General features: G+C 40.0%; 1 protein-coding gene across 2 annotated transcripts in view; it reads right to left on the reverse strand.

Moving 5' to 3' along the window:
* Positions 1 to 19,206, reverse strand: part of Spc105R (Spc105-related) — a 108,331-nt gene extending 89,125 nt beyond the window's left edge. Inside the window, exons 1-3 of one of the 2 annotated variants that reach the window (XM_036368429.2) lie at positions 18,930 to 19,206; positions 18,768 to 18,868; positions 18,407 to 18,713 (exon numbers count right to left, since the gene is read on the reverse strand). In XM_036368429.2, the coding sequence (XP_036224322.2) occupies positions 18,407 to 18,713; positions 18,768 to 18,868; positions 18,930 to 18,962 (441 nt within the window). In that variant the 5' untranslated portion in view covers positions 18,963 to 19,206. The remainder of the gene's footprint in view (positions 1 to 18,406; positions 18,714 to 18,767; positions 18,869 to 18,929) is intronic. The other variant, XM_036368430.2, reaches the window with a different exon arrangement.
* Between the last annotated feature and the right edge of the window lie 842 nt (positions 19,207 to 20,048).

A 20,048-nucleotide genomic window follows, 5' to 3' on the forward strand; every position in this document is an offset into this window, starting at 1 on the left:
CTAGTTGCTCCCAAAAAAGAGCAGTGTTTGGAGCGAGCTCGGCAACAATCAGCAAGACAAGAGCGAAGCTTGGTCCCGAAGATAGGGCAAGCACAAGTAAAGTGGCAGAAGCTAAAGCTGATCCCAAGAAAGTTGTAGCGCCGGAGGTAGCCAGACCCAAACCCTGCAGCCAAAACACGGCTGAAAAGCAGGGGGAGGGGGGAGATGCCAAAGGGGCTGCTGCTGGAAGTTCATCTTCCAGAGAATGACCTGCATTTAGTATTCAGGACTCGGCAAAGGCAAGGTATGCGGAGAGATGACGCGCCGCATACCTACTGCGGTTAGTACAGATGCAACCGCGAACCAAAGAGGAGTTAACCAAGCTCCAAGCATCGATTGACTGCGCGAGAGCAGTCATACCTAATTTTAAGCTGGAACCGCCAGTAAAGGCAGCAAAGCGACAGAGGTCTGCTGAAGACGCTAAGCCGTCAGCCAAAAGACCGAAAACAAAGGGTGTGACGCCCGCGAAATCATTTGCATAACTGGCCCGAAACCGAATCGTCATTGACGTTCTGGATACGGGGGAACCCGAAGGAAGAATCCCCAGAGCCCAATGGAAGTGAGTGCAGGCTGCGCTAACAAATGTGGCGCTAGAAGTGCTACTAAGCAATCCTGGTCCGTCACCGTCAGATGCCGGCTGGTCCCAGGGCCAGATTAAAATAATTGCATGCGACGACGAGAGATCGGTCGCACTATACAAAGCTGCTATAGCCAAGGTAGGGGAGTCATACCCCGGAGCAAAAGGTGGCAACACTTCAAGCTCTTAAGCTGTAGTTTTTTGGCTGTGTACTTTTGTGTTTTTATTTAAAAAAATTATTCTAGTTTAATTGATTTTTTTACCGTGTTAATACAATTTTTAGTGATTTAACTCTGAGTTGCAAGATAAGTATTAAATGTTCTTAAGTTTTGTGCAGTATTAAAAAGTTTAAACTTTCGAATTTTTGGTGCCGAGTCATCTTTTTGTTTCATTTTGTTTTATTTTATTCTATTTTCTCTCATTATTTATCTCATTCACTTCTGTATTCACAGCTGTGTTGCGTTTAGCTTTTTATTTATTACAGTGCTTCTGAAACTGCTCGCTATATTGCTTTTTCAAACTGTCTTAGTTTTAAACTTTAATAAAAAAAAAATTGCTATTATTTTTGCGTTTGTTCTTAATTGAATTTATTATTATATACTAATATTTTATTAACACACTAATTTATTATATATCTATTAAATTTTGTTCTACTTACTATTTTATTTGATCTACATTTGATCTTCATTATTATGTCTTGTAACTTTCCCAATTGTAATATTAAAGGCGAGTCAGATCGCTACGTTTCATGCTGGCTTTGTGATGGGCTTGTCCATATTAAATGTGCTGGACTGGCAGGTAGAATCTTAGATGCTATTCTCGACTGTTAGGGACTGCGTTGGTCCTGTTTAAATTGTAGATCTATTGAAATCGATCTATTTAAAGTTTATAGGGAGACACGCAATGGCTTTAACGAAATCGGTCGTGATCTTGTAACCCTCACTGAAAAATTTAGGCATTATGGAAAATTGTTCAAATCTTTTAAATGCTTGAATTATTCTCACGAATCCTCTAAACCTGCTCCGAAGCGTAAACGTCCTTCCGATGAAGTAACACTTAGTTCTTCTGTACAGAGAAGAACGTCTCCTCCCAATGACCTAATAAATCTCTCTTCTCCTTGCCCTCAAGGTGATAAGCCGTCAACTTCCAAAGAGCTCAATTCCCCAAAAGCTCTATCTAATAGTAATAAGTGTCTCACAATTCCAAAAGCTCCCCTTATTAACTTACTAGCATAAGTTAATAATTTGATAGTTATTCCACCTAAAAAGTCTATATTTATTTCGAGACTTGCCAAAGATACATTGGTGGAGGACATTAAATCTTACATTTCGTCACGTTTAAAAATCGATGATTTATTTATTTATTTAAACGCCAATCGGCAATATACATAGATATAATAAAGAATGCAAGTATTATACAAAAGTAGCTAGGGTATATTAGTGTAATATCTGGAAAATATTTAAATAATTGTAAGTTAATATGTAATTCAGACTTGATTTAGATGTAATTCAGATGAGCAGGTGTCTCTTGGTGTTTTCGGTAAAAGCAGCGTATGTTCCTCCATAGAAATCAATTTCACCTTGAAGTGAATTTACTAATTTAGCCAGTCTATTCTGAGGACCATGGATAACATAATTTTTCTTGGATTTCGATGTTTTTAGTAATCTATTTCGCCTCAGGGTAAGACCAGCAGGGGCGAGTTCAAAACTGTTTAGGATCTCATGACCATCAGTGATGTTATTGACTAATTTGTAGAAAAAGCAGAGGTCAGCTACAGAATTTACGCTGCACCTTTTCAACTTTATCGATTGTCGTGTTAGTGTAGGGAGTGAAGCCAGGATTCCTCAGGATGATATCAATATCCGTAAATTTAACTTCAATTATGATAGAAGTATATCATCGTTTAAAATAGACGTATCTCTTAAAACATTCAAAAAGATCTTAGATAGTTCATTCTGGCCACCTGGGGCTTTTGTACGCGAATTTAAACCTAAACTTAGAAGTGAAACTGAGGAAAACATTGTTAAATTAGCAAAAGCAACCACCGATATAAAAAACTGATTGGTAGAAATTTGCTAAGCATTTATTATCAAAATGTTAGAGGTCTTAATACAAAATTAACTGACTTGTATTTGAACTGTTCCAATTTTAATTTCCATATAATTGGATTTACAGAAACTTGGTTAAAACCTCACATTTTTGATAATGAGATTTTAAACAGCGAATTTCAAATTTTTAGATGTGATCGACTGAACAGAATCGGTGGAGGTGCCGTGCATTCCTCTATCCCATCTGAAAATATTCTTGTTTCAGGGACCGACTCATTTGAATTTAAATGTATTAGAGTCTATGTTAATAGTTGCTTTATTTATTTAACCCTATCTTATATACCACCTGGGATGTAGAGCAGGTTCGCCTCCACGCGGTGCATCCTGGGTAACGCTAACTGACCTGCGGCCTTTACGGCCTCTTCTAGAACTCCTACGGATTTGACCTTTGCTCGACACGGACATAGCTTGGACTCTTAGATGGATCGGTTTGAACCCTGGGCTGGTGGTATTCTGTCACCTGAATATGCAGGGGTGACACCCTGCAGAAATGGCTGATGGGCTAATGCCAGGGCCGCCTCCGTCCCGTTAAAACCATGGCAGGCCTCAGAGTACGACTCCTTCTTTGCGCTGGTCGGGGCATCCTCACCTATGGGACGAAACCGTCTCCGCCTAAGGGTGAGGAGAAAAATTCCGGGGGTGCCCGGCTTATCATCACTAGGGGCGGTAACGCGGGGGGAGTGCAGCACTAGCAGAGGAACCTCTGTTAAGTACATGGGGGGCGCGGGGTCCTCAGCGAAAGCTAAGGGTTCCGGGAGGAAACGCCTGACCACAGCTAAAAAGCTGAAGTCGGATCGTCGGCTGGCTACCAAGATTTTGGAGCGTTACGGTGGCAAGCAGGCTGACCAGAAATCTGATCAGCATGCTAGCACACTTGAGTGGGCCAAAAGGGTGCTAAGCGACGTCAATGACGGGAAAGTGGGGCCGAGCGAACCCCACAGGGGAAGCCCTGGACCACCCAAAACATTTAAAAGTGCAGGGTGGAACCTCGGCTTACACAAACTTATAAGGTGTGCCGACGAACGGTCGGCATTCCTTTATAAGGAGGCGGTAGCCAGGGTGGGGAAGTATGGAAGGGAGCAAGACTCGAGGCGGTGCCCAAATCGGATCTTCCGATGCGACCTCGTGCTCGTGTCTGGCTTCCGGCCGAACCCTCTACCCCGACCGAAATTGAGGAGATATTGCGGTACTGCAATCCATCTCTTCCCACCCAAGATTGGAAGGTGGTTAGGCTGGAGAGGACCAAGGAACTAAACAAGGAGTCCCTCGCTCCTCTCAGCATTGCAAAAGGGGCCATAAGCTATGGCTTCGAGAGGGTCGTCCTCAGGATTCTCCAACTGAAGCCAAGGCTGATGGCCCGTTGCCACCAGCTGAGGTGGAAGAGGGTGGGAGAGCGACCCACTCTAAAATGGACATCGACCCCATCCTCTCGGATACGGTGAGCACGGAGGGCGGATCGTCAGACAATGATGGATCCGTCTTCAGTCTCGAGCGCCTGTTCGAGGATGCTGGGGTCGATAGTACGGATGATGGTGCGGAACTCGCACTGCTGGAGAGGAGTTTGGAGGATGAGGATCCACCAAATTAACCTCCAGCACTCAAAGGCGGCCTCCGCCGATCTAGTGCTTCGTCTAGGACGGGACGAAGCCGACGTTTTCCTTATCCAGGAACCGTGGCTGAGCAGAAACGATATCTCTGGTCTAAGGACAAAGAGCCACAAGCTCCTGGCGGCAAACAGTACTGGTAGAACCAGAGCCTGCTTGTTGATCAGAAGCGAATTTAACATTTTTCTTTTGCCTAATTTCAGCAACGAGGATGTCGTCGCTGCTAGACTGGAGGACAGCGCTGGAGAACTCTGGCTTGTCTCAGCCTACATGCCGCACGACGACGAGGGGGAGCCACCTCCGTACCTGCTAAGAAGAGCTCTGGCAGAGGCCAGGCGCAAAGGGGCCGGAGCCTTAATAGGCTCGGATACTAATTCAAGGCACACCGTCTGGGGGAGCTCGGACAAGAGGTGAGTCACTTTTTGATTTTTTTTGTAGTGTAGATCTTTCTATATGTAATAGGGGGAACAGCCCTACCTTTGTGACTGCTAGCAAGGCGGAAGTCCTTGACGTTCGCTAGCCTATAGGGAAATCGCTCCCTTGATTTCGGAATGGAGGGTTCTAGACGACCATTCATTCTCGGATCATAAATATATTGGTTTCAGCTTAAAAGCCTCACGCCCGGAGCTCAAAACCTATAGAAATTTTAGGAATACCCTACCTTTGTGACTACTAGCAGGGCGGAAGTCCTCGACGTTCGCTAGCCTATAGGGAAATCGCTCCCTTGATTTCGGAATGGAGGGTTCTAGACGACCATTCATTATCGGATCATAAATATATTGGGTTCAGCTTAAAAGCCTCACGCTGTCATGAGTCCTCACGATTCAGGCGCATTCTTGCAAAAAATTCTACTCCAGTGGGGTATCTAAAAAATGCAGATAGTAGTTGGACAACGAGCAGCGAGGAGCCGTTAAAACTACTCCTGGATGCTCATTTTCGACTAAATCACTCTGCTGAAGAAGTGCCACTGGGGGAGCTGCAGGAGGGCTGTACAGCCTTCTTGGACCTTCTGAACGATCGTCACCTTACCTGGGCGTTGAAATCCTTCAAACCCTTTAAGTCCCCGGGGCCCGATGGCATTATTCCAGCGCAATTACAGCAAACGATTAAGATGTCATTGAGCTGGCTGGCCCCCATCTACGCGAACTGTGTCAGATTAGGCCATGCCCCGAAGGTCTGGAGACAGGTTAAGGTTACTTTCATTCCGAAGGCCGGCAAAAGCTCTCACGTCGGTGCAAAAGATTTCAGACCCATCAGCCTATCCTCGTTTCTGTTGAAAACATTAGAGAGGCTTATTGATCTGTACATTAGGAGCAGAATACCGAGGGGTAAACTGTTACGGGCGCAGCATGCATATATCAAAGGCAGGTCGGTCGACACTGCTTTGCAGGATGTAGTGTCATGGTGGAGATAGCTCTCATGCACAAGGAATTTGCTGTGGGCACCTTTCTCGACATCGAGGGGGCCTTCAACAATGTGCGACCAGAGACAGTGGTTAAAGCCCTCGACAAGTTTGAGGTGGAATCTAACCTCAGGCACCTTCTTTTTAGTCTTCTTTGTGACAGAACTGTCGCAGCGGAAAGGGGTGGTGCCAAGACAACCAGATAAGTGAATAGGGGAACTCCGCAGGGGGGAGTACTCTCCACTGCTCTGGATAATGGTGGTAAATGACCTACTTATAGAACTCGAGACGCAAGGCTGTCGGGTGACATCCTACACTGATGATGTGGTTCTTATGGTAAAGGGAAAGTTCCTGAATACCGTCTACGAGCTGGGCTGGGCGAATAGAAGCGGCCTAGCCGTCAACCCAAGTAAAACCGAAATGGTTTTATTTACCAGGAGGTATAAGATACCAAATGTGCCTCTGTCCTCCTTCGGGAGTTCACTTCTTCAACCTGCTGAGAAAGTGAAATACCTAGGGCTCATCGTCGATAGAAAACTTTCCTGGAGGCCAAACATTGAGGAGAGAGTTAAGAAGGCATCGGTCGCCTTATACTGCTGCAAAGGGGCTATAGGAAAAAGATAGGGACTCTCACCTAAGGTGGTGTTCTGGCTCTACGAAACCGTAGTTAAGCCAATAATGTTCTATAGTGTGTTCGTCTGGTGGAGGGCGCTCGAAAGGTCCACACTGGCTAAAAAGCTTGAAAGGGTCCAAAGAGCGGCGCTCATCGGTGCACTGCTATTTTAAACATAGCACCTTTGGACATTGCCGGTAGGTGCATTGCCGCGAAGTGTGCTCTAAGGCTCAGGGAAGCTGGGTTTATGAAGAGGTCCGAACAAGGACACTCCGAAATTCTTTCCTCCTTCAGCGGCATTCCGGAAAATATAGGTCACTGAGGCCACTCGAGGCGGCTCCTTCTCCGCTCATATTTCAACGAGAGACATGTGGATGGGAAGAAGCCGCTGGAGAAGAGGCGCGGTGAGCTTTTTCACGGATGGATCGAAGCTAGGAGGGAAGGTTGGAGGGGGGGTTTTCTGCAAGAAGCTCTCCGTCAGTCTTAGCTTCAGGCTACCGGATCACTCTAGTGTTTTTCAGGCGGAAGTGGCTGCTATCAAGGTGGCGTTAGAAGTACTACTGCGTAGTGCAGCCTCGTTCGTAGAAGTGAGCATCCACTCCAATAGTAGGGCGGCAATACTAGCTTTAAGCGTCCTCTTTAGAGATAGCGTCTGGCTATTTCAACATCAGGCTCGTTTGGGTGCCTGGTCACAGCGGAATCGCTGGAAACTGCAAAGCCGATGAGCTAGCCAGGGGGGGCACCTTTGGCCCGCTCACATCGGAATGGGATCGGGTTCGATCTCCGTTAGCGTCTTGCGCCCTAGCTTTGGATGAATGGACCTCGCGTGCACTCAGCAGATGCTGGTCGACGACTAGGTTCTGTGCGACCGCGAGATCCTTCTGGCCAAGAGTGGATCGCAGGAGGTCGGGGGAACTTCTCGCCCTGAGCAAAGTGCATCTCGCCGCTATTGTAGGAGTTCTCACTGGACACTGTCCAATGGGCACTCATGCGGTACGGCTTGGAGTACTACCCGATGCTAGTTGCCAAAGTTGCATGGAGGAGGGCGAGGTGGAATCATCTTCATGGCACTTTCTCCTCCAATGTCCGGCTTTCGCTAGGCTGCGATTGAAATATCTCGGCAATCACACTTTTGGCGGACCTGAATACTTATCCGAAATGGATATTGGCCGTCTTAACAAGTTTGTAGTAAGCACAAAGCGTCTCGTCGACTTGTTAGGGTTTTTTTGATCCAGATTATAGGAGTTTTGTAGGTATCTGCTGTCCAATTGGGATCCTTTTTGGGATCGACCTCCTAACCTAACCTATATACCACCCCATTCGGACTTATCTGTATAAATGCAGCATGCTTCTTCAATAAATAGTGCTACCTTGATGGCAAATAATGCAGATTCAATAATTGTATTAGGGGATTTCAATTTACCGTGTGCTTCGTGGAAACCTTTCAATGACTATATCGTGCCGATTTGGAACGCGTGATATTTGAGGATACACCTTCAGATACAATTAATGTTTCTTCTATTATTATAATTTTATTATACGCTGACGATGTAAAGCTTTTTAAATCATACACTTCAACTGATGAAAGGTGTCTGTTGCAAACAGACTTAAACAATTTGGTTGCATGGTGTGATCGAAATGATTTGCGATTGAATCTCAATAAATGTAAGATGATGTGATTTTCCCGTAGATCTGTGCACCACTCTTCTTATGTAATAAAACACCATATTCTAGAGCAAGTTTTGTTCTATGTTGATTTGGGAGTTAATATGGATTTTTAGTCTTCATACTGATACCATGGTCTTGAAAGCCAAAGCAGTCCTCAGTTTTGTTAAACGTTGGTCTAAAGAATTTAGAGATCCGTATATTACTAAAACACTTTATACAACTTTGGTTAGACCTATTTTGGAATATGGCTCTGTTGTATGGAACCCTAGCTACCAAATCCATTCTGACAAGTTAAAGTCGGTTCAAAAACAATTTTTACTTTTCGCCTTAGCGCATTTCCGATGGGATTCTAGGGTAAGTCTACCTCCATATACTAGTCGATTAAAACTAATTAATCTACCTACACTTTCTAGTCGTAGGGAAATGCTTAGCGTAATATTTTTAGTGAAAATTTTGAATGGAACTGTTTGCAGTTCTTTTCTCCTGTCTGAAATTAAATTTAATATCCCGGTTCGCCTTTCGAGGCTTCTAAAATCCGGTAGATCAAATTTTGAACTAAACGAGCCATTGCGCCGTATGTCATGATTTTAATTCTCATTCCAGCACATTTGACTTCTCTGACTCACTTTTCAAAATTAAAAAGACTTTATTGTTTTCTCTTAATAAATGAAAATGTAACAATTTATTATATTGTAACTTTAGATCTTGGCTGTTGAAATTTTTGTTTCTGTAGCTGAGCAGTTTTAGATCTCAACACTTAAAAAACTCTCTTGCCTTTTCTGACTCGGCTAATTCCGCACGTCTGCGAATTGCGCACCTCGCGTCGGTTGGGCGGGAGGAGGGTAATCGTTGGGTTATTATTATTAAAACGGGTAGCAGTAGATAAAAAGGACATACCATCCAGATCAAGAGCAACGGTATGGATCCCGGCTACACCATCACAGCCGGACCAGATTATGCAGCTTTTAAGAGCCTGCAACCCGAGTCTGGGATGGAAGTTCGTCAGGGCATTCGAGGATAGCGTAGCATAATCTGACGTGGATACCAAAAGGGCCACGATGCAGATTCTGCTGTTACTAAAAAAAAGGATCCATCGAACCGCTGGCGAAAAGTGGCGGGGAGATAAATTACGGATTCACGAAAGTGAGGATAACACTCTCAAGTCGGACGCCGATGCTGCAGACCATCTAGCATCGGAGAGCAAGATATGCGAAGCACAGAAAGATCCTATGGAGTCCTCGAGCGATGAAGAAAGTATAGAGCAAAGTGAGTGTTCTTCCGGGTCTGAGCTTGCTGCCAGAACTTGTATACTGACAGAGAGCTTTTAAGCGACTCTCAAGAAGACGCAGATACAACAATAGTTCATGGGTCTTCTACAAATTAATCTTCATCACAGCAAACTAGCTTCAGCAGCGCTAATTAACCGCGTGGCAATAGAACAGCCTGAGTTTGTCCTCATTCAGGAGCCATGGGTTAATGATCAGCGTATTTGCGGACTGAGGACAAGCGAGCTATAAGTTATTTATGGCTAATTGTGAAGGTAAAATCAGAGCCTGCATAATGGCAAAGAAAAAAATGTTTTTATATTACATCGTTACAGCAACAACGACACAGCAGCAGTAAGCTGGGAAACGGGCACAAGCAGTTAACGGCTGGTGTCGTGCTATATGCCAAACGAGGAAGAGCTGGTGCCACCTCTGATGGTAAAAGATGGTACGGGATAGAGAGGCATCTAAGTGCATGACTATACTTGGATACGACTCAAACGCGCATCACACAGTCTGAGGCAGCACAGATGTCAACGACAAAGGTGAGTGTCTCTTCAATTACCTACTAGGCACTAAGCTACTGTTATGTAATAAGGGAAGTACGACAACGTTAATTACAAGAAACCGACAAGAAGTACTGGATAACACACTTGTGTCGGAAGTATTATTTGACAGGGTAACCCAATGGAGAGTCCTCAAAGAACAATCCTTTTTGGATCACCGATATATTGAATGTATAATAGAGGAAAGGGCCGATATAGGCATTAACTTTAGGAATCATAGGAAAACGAACTGGCAGGTGCACATGCAAGAGCTGGAAAAACGTATCCCTATGATTCCACCGTTTCAACCCAATAGTAAGGAGGACCTCGACATCCTCGTTGATCGATTCACTGAATCTTGCCGGCAAACATTAGAAATAGCTTGTCTAATAACACGAAGTAGGGGTTGAATTAACCCCCGGTAAGACAGAGCTAGTATTGTTCACCAGGAAACATAATATTCCAGTAGTGACGGCGCCAGTATTAAATGGTAGCAGACTAACAATTGGATATAAGGCAAGCTTCTTAGGACTAACCTTAGACAGGAAGCTTTCATGAAAACGAAACTTGGGTGCTAGAGTGAAGAAAGCAGCTACGGCACTCCACACGTGTAAAAAGTTGGTGGGGCCCCAAAATGGGAGCTAATATCTGGCGTACGACAAGGGTCTCATTTAGGCCCGGTAATAATTGGTAATAATATTGTCTCAGACCATCTGCTGTATGCAATTTTCAGACCCATTGCCTGTATGACTGACATCTTAACGCTACATCAAGACATTGATACTCTTGGTAATTGGTGCCGTGTGAATAAACTTGACCTTAACGTCAACAAATGCGCTGCTATATCTTTCATTCGCTCGCACTCACCAATTTATGCAAACTACAAGATCAACGGTCTGGAGATTATGGAGGTTAAAGACGTAAAGACCTGGACATCATAGTTGATAATAAGCTCACCTTCTCTAAACATATTGATAAAATCGCATCCAAGGTATTCAAAGCGCTTGAGTAAAACGGTAAAGATTTCAGCAGACCCTACACCCTGACTAGACTTTTCCAATCTTTGGTTCTACCTGTCCTTGAATATGGGTCAGTTATCTGGTCCCCTTTCTCAAATGTAATGATAGACAAAGTGGAGAAGGTCCAACGCAAATTTTGCAAGTCGCTGGCCTATAAATTGTCATCATCAAGTCTACCAGCGCTTTAACATCAACAAACTATCTGCACGTCGACAGGTTGCTGATTTCAGTTTATACTACAAAGTTGTTAACAACATCATAGATGCTCCCGACATTTTTGGCTGTTTTGAATTTCTAAGCCCAACACTCAGACGTAATCGAATACTAAAAACTTTCAGCTTCATAAAAACTATGTGATCCATGGACCGCACAGTTGACTGGCTAAATCTATCAATTCACTTCAAGGTGAGATTGACTTCTACGGAGGTGCATACACGGCTTTCATCGATAACACCAAGAAACATTTACTCTTTTAATCTAGGATTTTGATCTATGAAATTCCCCCACCAGTAACTGCTATTACAGCGCCCTATATACAAAGTACAATTCAAAAGTTCCAGGACTTCTTAAACAACGCGGCTTCTAGTGACGCCATCTGTTATCCATCAATTGTGTATTCTTCAGTGTTGTCGTATAAAATTTATATAACAGCTGAGATATCGCGCTACATGTGACATTACATTTGTAGTGTCAGTCGGAAAATGAGCATCGAACAAAGAGCCAAGATTAAGTTTTGTTTTAAACTTGGTAAAATTTTTACCAAAACTCATCAAATGATGAAACAAGTTTATGGCGATGATTGTCTATCCCGTAGCCGTATTCACGAGTTGTTTAAACGTTTTCAAGAGGGACGGGAGAACTTGTAAGACGACGAACGTTCGGGCCGGCCAAAACATGTTGTGAACGAAAAAAACACGGAAATTGTGCGTGAATTCAATAAAAGAGAGCCGAAATCATCGCTTAAATATATGGAATCGTTATTATCAATATCCGTAGCGTCGATTTATCGTATTTTACAGAAAATTTGGGCCTCAGAAAGGTTTGTGCCCTATTTGTACCGCAAACTTTGAAACAACACGAAAAAGACCTCAGAATTCAACATTAAAGAGGCCAAAAAGGACCCAAACTTTTTGTATTCGATTGTGACTGGTGACGAAACATGGTGCGATTTTTATTTGTTCGGAAAACTACATTTGGCCATGAAAGGAAACCGCTATACTGACGTTGATGCCATCCAAAAGGCGACGACCGCCATCCTCAACGCTATACCGACAAATGACCTAAAAAAAGTCATTCAATAACCTTCTTGAACGTGCAAAACGTTGTATTCAGGCGGAAGGAGACTATTATGAAGACGACCAATAAATTTTTCAAAAAAAAACACAAATAATATTCGTTTTTTAATAAAAGTCCTGAAACTTTTGAATTGCACCTTGTATATATATATTCTTTTTTTTTGTATTTTTTTCAAGTACCCTCAACTAACTATCTATGTTTTGTACTGATTTTTTATTATGTATATTGCCGATTGGCGTAAGCAATAAATAAATAAATTATCTTGCTCGCGATCCTTATATATAACGTTAAAACCTGCACCTGAACATCTGAGCGGCTGTTTAAATTGGTTTCAAGCGATGTTGACTCCACGCATTGTTCACATGTGTGATCCGGAGATGAGTTGGCGAAGTCGCCTCTCCATGAAACACCATGAAGCTACATGGCAGCTGTAGCAGATATCACATCACTGTCATTTACTACACCCATAGCCCGCCCATCTCATGTTCTGGATGGCGGTGACAAACCTAATGTTATTTTACCAACAGAAGCATAAACAAGCTCTGATATATTATTTGTAACAACAACTATTGTATAAACCTACAATTAACCAATCCTAAGTATTTCACTAATACATCCACAAAAATTTGACATTTGGCACGGAATGCCTCCAAAAGTTCTACTACTAAAAAAGCACTTGGTACGCGTTGCTCACAATAATACTTCTACTAAAAGGGTATTTGGTACGGGTTGCCTACTAAAACGCCCAAATGCCAAATGCAAAAAGTGTGTTACAAGTAGTATTGATTATTAATTAATAAAATTTGTTAATATTTGTTTGATAATTATATAAGCTGCCTTGCAGAAAATGCGTTGCTGGGTGCAGCTTGGTGTTACATATAAATAGTAATCCCGTCCGTTTGTCTGCCTATATGTGTCGGAATTTATATATATGTCTGTCAGTCTGGAGTACTTTAAAATTGTCAAAATGCTTATCTACCGCATTTCCATAGTTTCCCTGTATCTATGATTTTAAAATAAAATTTTTTGCGATTAGGTTTGTACGCTTATTACGTTTTTTGTTTTTTTGTTTTTCAGGTGTTTTCGTTTACCTGGTATATGACCCTTTTCTCCACCAAAGCAATAACTATAATAAACTTTTATTTCGAAAATATTCTTGAAATTTTTCATGTCAAAAAAGGCAAATTTCGATCAGGTGATCTCAGCTGTGTAACGCACATAGGAAAACAGCTGATGCTTTTGTTACTTGTAGGATTGCACGATTACACACAAATCGACCTATTTACTTATTTTTTTGCACAAAAAATTTCACTTTGAACAAAATATTGAAATTTCATTGAAGTGGAAGGTTTTAATACGGCAACAATCGGGAGTGCAGTCGTGTCGTGCCGTCGCCTTTGTGTTCAGAGCATTATACTTCTCCAGAACATCCTTCAACTGGGCAGAACCACCTTCTATATAGAGGGTTTCGGATAACCGCAGCTCCATACCCGCAGATCATAGTTCTTTTGCGGGGATCGTTAACAAAAAGGGAGGAATTGAGCATGATAGGTAAACTGTAACTGGATAACAAGAGTAGCTATCACAGTCCACTAAATTACTGACCTAGACAGCGATATTTCGCACGAACAAGGTGCATTTTGCACGGCCGTTGAGGCAAGTGTCCCATTAGTCCTTTGGCAGCATGGGACCACAAAACATGTGGTCCACTCCCTGTGTGTCTTAAGGCCTGATCAGTTTTTAAGATGACTCCATCCATTGCATGTGTTGCACCTAAACAGTTTAGATGGAGCCTTCTGGCGCAAACGCAGCAGAAAAATAATATGCTAAAAGTTGCTCCAGTGAAGACAATTTTAACCTAAAACTCACCGATGCAAACAGGGTTAAATTGCCGAAATAACAGCCCCTGACCGGATAAAATCCAGATCAATTTCGTAATAGGTGCCGAAACGATTTGTCCTGCGCAAATTTGTGTGTTCTAACTATATCATTAGAGGGTGTGCCCACCCCCACTTTTTATTGTGACGCTTATTAACGCAATTTAAAGGTTTTTGAATATTTGCGTTTTGTCGGCGTGACAATGATCCGATTACGCTCATCTACCAATACCAACTTTTTTAAAGTGCTAAGAAACATATGTACCAAGTTTCCTCAATATACCTCAGTTTTTACTCAAGTTACAACTTACACAGACGGACGGACGGACAGACAGACATCTGGATTTCAACTCGTGTCGTCATCCTAATGATTTATATATGAAAATATACATATATAACCCTACATCTATCTCGATTAGTTTTAGGTGAAACAAACAACCGTTAGGTGAACAAAACTATTATAGTCAGTAGCAACATGTTGCAATAATACAAAAATATTAATTAATTATATTTTAATGAATTTTTGCAACCCTTAGCTACTGTTATTTGTTTAAATAATTTTATCATTACACTTTTATATGCGAAGACGAACTTTAAATCATAATTAAAGTTTTCCTTAAATTCGACTTATTTACACAATAACAAAAGGGTGCAAAGAAATAATATGCATATTTTGGGGAGTAATTTGTTTTCTTTATTCATTTTGGTTTGTTTACAAACTACAATAGATAAGGTAACACTGATCATTTGTTAGTAGGCAGCGCTTTTGTTATTGCTTGAATAAGTTTAACTGATGAAAAAGTTAAGTATTGAATTGAAGCTATTTTTGCAATAATTATTACTGAAGAGATATGTAGAAATAATTTAGTGAGATGTTAATAGATAAAAGTCCACAATAGAGGGTTAAAACACAATTTAAATCTAAAGATTGTAGATCTAAAATTGTTAAATTTATGACCTAGCATTACAAATATCTCAAATCCGATAAATTTAACTATATGTATATGTATATATGGAGAACCTCGGCTGGGATTTAGAACAGCATCCCCCAAACATGGGGTTAAAATGTGTATGTACGGATAGAGGAAGTTCTCTAGACTAAGAATATATACTTATATGTATATAGTTGCCGCTGACTATGGTATGACATTTTAAATTACAAATTTTTTCACAACTAGTTAAAGTGCGTATTTCTTATTATAATGAATATTTATTTCGATTTATAATGAATTTTACACTTATATTTTTAACTTTTATATTCACTAACACTTCACGAATTCGTTTCTATACATTTAAAGTATTTTGTGTTAAATAGTGCAAAATTAACTTAAATTCAATATTCAACTTTTTTATACTCTCGCAACCTGTTGCTACAGAGTATAATAGTTTTGTTCACCTAACGGTTGTTTGTATCACCTAAAACTAATCGAGTTAGATATAAGGTCATATATATATATAAATGTTAAGGATGAAGAGACGAGTTGAAATCCGGGTGACTGTCTGTCCGTCCGTCCGTCCGTCCATCCGTGCAAGCTCTAACTTGAGTAAAAATTGAGATATCTTTATGAAACTTGGTAGACATGTTTCTTGGTACCGTGAGACGGTTGATATTGCAGATGGGCGTAATCGGACCACAGCCACGCCCACAAAACGCGATGAATCAAAAACAAATAAATTGCCATAACTAAGCTCCGCAACAAGATACAAGACTGTTATTTGGTATACATTAGGGAGGGGAATCTGCAGTTAATTTTAAGTGGGCGTGGTTTCGCCCCTAATAGGTTTAATGTGTATATCTCCTAAACCGCTAATGCTATAATAACAAAATTCACTGGAAGCAAACCTCTACCTACAGTGTGAAAATAGTTGAAATCGGGTGGCAACTCCGCCCACTCCCCATATATCGGTACTGTTAAAAACTACTAAAAGCGCGATAAATCAAGCACTAAACACGCTAAAGACATTAAATTTTATATTTTGGATGGTATTAGAAGACGATTTAGGTGAAAACCCATATATTGGGATCTGCTTAACCGATTTCAACCAAATTCGGTGCATATCTTTCTTTTCATATTTCTATGTTATAGTGCGAAAATGAGTGAAATCGGATTAAAATAACGCTTTTTCCCATATAACAGCATTTTAAATTCTATCTGATTCTTTCACTTTCCAGTATGCAAATCAAGCTACAATGATTGTATCGGGGTAAAGCTTTGCGTGAATAATGCGTTTAAAGTATGCCACCTTGTGACCAAAAATTGTCTAAATCGAATCAAAACTGTTCAAGCCCCTAGGTACTGAATATGTGGGCCAGTGCCTATAGCTGACCTTTTACCGAAAATATCGGCCAACATAGAACAAGGCGGATCCACAAAGAAATCTAAAACGAGTATACCATTTGACTTTGCGAGAGTATAAAATGTTCGTTTACATCCGAACTTAGCCCTTCCTTACGTGTTTTCAATTATTTTTATTCACACAATAACAAAAGGATTGCATTCTAAGAAAAAATAAGTGTTACCATATCTTGCAAACGAATAAAAATAAATTTGAATAAAAGGAATATTCTGTCAATGTAAAACTCATAATCGTGTGATGAGAGACACAAAATCTTTCAGAATCTCTTTTCTTTTGATAAATCCCGGTGTTGGATCGACTAGGGTTATTTTTTTGAGAGGGACGCCAACGCAGAAAATAGTTCTACCTGAAAGAACCGAGGACCAAGGTTATTTTTTTTGAGCCCGGCCGAAGGACGCCAATGTCAAAAGAGTGCTACCCGAAAGAACTGAGACAACCCGGCGTTGGTCCGGCCTGGGTTATTTTTCTTTTGAAGCGAGCCGAAGGCTGTCAACGCAAAAAGAAGTTCTACGCCAAAAGCTAATAATGTATTATTTATTTCTTGTCATTGGGGTAGTATCTATTTTCTTCATTTCTTTTGGTTCCTTTGTAAAATATGTAGATGAGACAACACTGGTTTTTTGTTAGAATGCAACCCTTTTGTTATTGTGTGAATAACAAGAATTGAACAAAAAATTAATATTGAATTAAAATAATTTTTGTACTATTTAATTTTATATAAAATTAATGTGTAGAAACGAATAGTAGAAAATGTTTACTTTAAATGCAAATATCTCAAAAACCATAGGTCAGTGGCAAATATGTATGTTTATACACTGGACAGAAAAGTCTACGTACTAGGTACCAAAATAAATAATATATATTATATATAATATTGGAAAAAATAACTTTATATACTATTTATAAAATCCAATTTATTTGAAATTCATTATAGGACATTAAATATGTAGTTTTATGAAAATAAGTGATTGAATAGGCGACAGTAACGTATAAACAAAACAAAACATACGGATGAAAAGAAAATCCATTAGAGAATGTCTGCGTACAAAGTACGTAAGTCGAATAAAGTTATTCTTCCTACGAATTCTTCTTTAAATTTAATAAGAAGTCGGATATCCCCAACGTCTTAAAACTTCGATTAAGGGGTTTGGCATCGAATAGACAAGCTTAGAGGTTTGGTTTGGTGTTTGAAGCTGCTTGGCAACGTTGTAAGGTAACTAAAGCTTAATTGTCTTCTGTATGCTTCGGTTGGTTATTCTATATGAGTCACTTCCAAGACCAAATTCTACTGCTACTTGCTCTTTCGGGAAAACATTATGCACTTACTATTGACTAGAGATATGAATTAGTTCTTTTGTCTTTTTGAGAAGCATCAAAAATTAAATTTTTTTAAATCGTCATATTTTGACGCGAAGATTACAAATCCAAAACAAATTTATGTATATTTTTGAAGCGCGGCCGAAGGGCGCAAGTGCAGAAAGGAGTTCGACGCCAAATAATATAAGTAAAATGTGTTTATTTTTTAATTAATCGTAAAAATTCAGTTTTTTTTCGTAAAATTTAACCATTATGTCTCTTTAAGAAGAGGCTTTTTAATCGTAGATTTTAAAACAAAAATTATAATTTTCGCGTCCTGCTTCGTTGGGGAACCTAAACTATACATTTAACTAAAAATCTTTTAAAATTCCCATTTTACTACTTGTACGCAGACTTTTTTGCGCTGCCAAATTACTATTTTTTTGTAAATTTGCTTATGAAACTATAGTGTCAGATTTTCATTATTTTATATGCTATAGGATTATGCAATAGACTAGTTAATATGATAATGCTCTAAAAATTTGTATATAAGTTATTTTTATTAAAACAAAAATAAGAACGTCCTCTATCCATCCGCACATACCCACTAAACCTCGAATTCATTCTAAAAATGTACCCTAATAACACATTACGAAATGCCTGTATGAAAATACTTATTGTTAATTATTTAATATGAAGATAATAAGCGCCTAATTGAGCATATTATAACAATATTTACCTCATTTTTGTTTCCACAATCTAGATTACTATTTCCAATGTTATTAAAAACCTCTTTTGCAATGTTGGGTATCTCCGAGTTAATTTCTCTTAAAGCAACTTTACACTGATTTCTGATTTGATGACAATTTTTGGATCCACTCAAATTAATTCCAACATTTATATCATTTTCCCCATAATCAGTACTTGAATTTCTAATTACCATAGTACTCTTGCAACCTAATGAACTATTTCCAGTTGTATTGAGGTGATCTGAAATTTCATAGGAGTTATTCCAACTTCTGGGTTTTTCTTCTGCATGAAATTCCCTGAAATATGTCTTGTTATTTTCAAAATTAAATAAGATTAACTTAAACCAATACCTCACAGACTTTCTCCCACAAAAGCTTATTCGACGCTTTGGTTTAACACCATCCACATCACCGCCAAATCTTTTGACCCCAACTGAATCATTGTGCTTGAGCTAAATCAAATCTTTTCAAAATACCATTTACATAAAATTTTTATTTTAAATATTATCTCACCGAGCTTCGTCTTTCTCTTTTCTCCAATTCCATTATAGAATTTTACTAAGAATATTTATTGAATTTTGTAATAGTGAACCACAATTTAAATTTTTCGCTATCCTTCGATAATAACCGACACAATAATAATAATTGCATCGATTTTGATACCGATAGTAATCATGATTACTGCGTTCAGACGAGGACTCGTTTGACACTTATTATCTTCTCTTTTGGTGTCGCTCATAGCGTTCACACAAGCGAGTCAACTTGAGTCGGTATATTTTCGTCATTAACTTTGGTTTTTATAAAAACAATTTCTTCAAAGCAAAGATGATTATGCTTTAATCATTTAAAGTCAAAATTTTTATTTCAGTGAGAAAATTTTTTTTTATATCAGTGTGTAAAGTGGTTTTTGACAAACTATATATGTTTTCTTAAAACACGCACAATAAATTTATCTTTTGGACATATTTCAATGTGTACTGTGTAATTAAAAACATTGCAACGGATTTCTCGATAAATCGTATACCTCGTAACTTACTCCTGAGTTCGATCATTGGATTGTTATATAAAAGTCCCAATTTAATAGCTATAACTTAATCGAGCTTACAACTTCTTGCTTATGTCTCAATTGCTCTTAACACAGCAACAATCTAGCTAGAACTGTTGGTGCTGAACAATCTGGTAGCCATCCATGCCTATTTGCTCAACTGGCGCATCCGAATTGTACTGCCTCATATGGCCATGACTCCTGGACCTTGATCCTTTAGCTACAATGGGCTCAGCATACTTCGCAATCCTTTCCATAGCTGATTGACGACAACCAGTACAATAAAACCTTAGCTTCAATTTCTGCAAGGTTTTCGTAATTCTCAATTGCCCTCCCCTTGGACCTTTGTACTGCACGTTAAGAACTTCAGAAGTTCTAACCTTTTGAACAATCATAAGTACTCAGAACGTCTGCCCACTTTCGTCGTACTCGATGCAAGCAGCCACACATTAACTTTAAACTGCTCCGCTCTACCCAATATACCTCAAAAAATAACCCTGGTCAGTCTAACATCGGGGTGTCCGTAATTATTATGCGTGCTAAAAGGAGTTCGGTGCAAAAGAACTATGGACACCCCGGTGTTGGAC

This window comes from Bactrocera oleae, chromosome 2 (genome assembly GCF_042242935.1).
Source record: "Bactrocera oleae isolate idBacOlea1 chromosome 2, idBacOlea1, whole genome shotgun sequence".
Taxonomy (NCBI): Eukaryota; Metazoa; Arthropoda; class Insecta; order Diptera; family Tephritidae; genus Bactrocera; species Bactrocera oleae.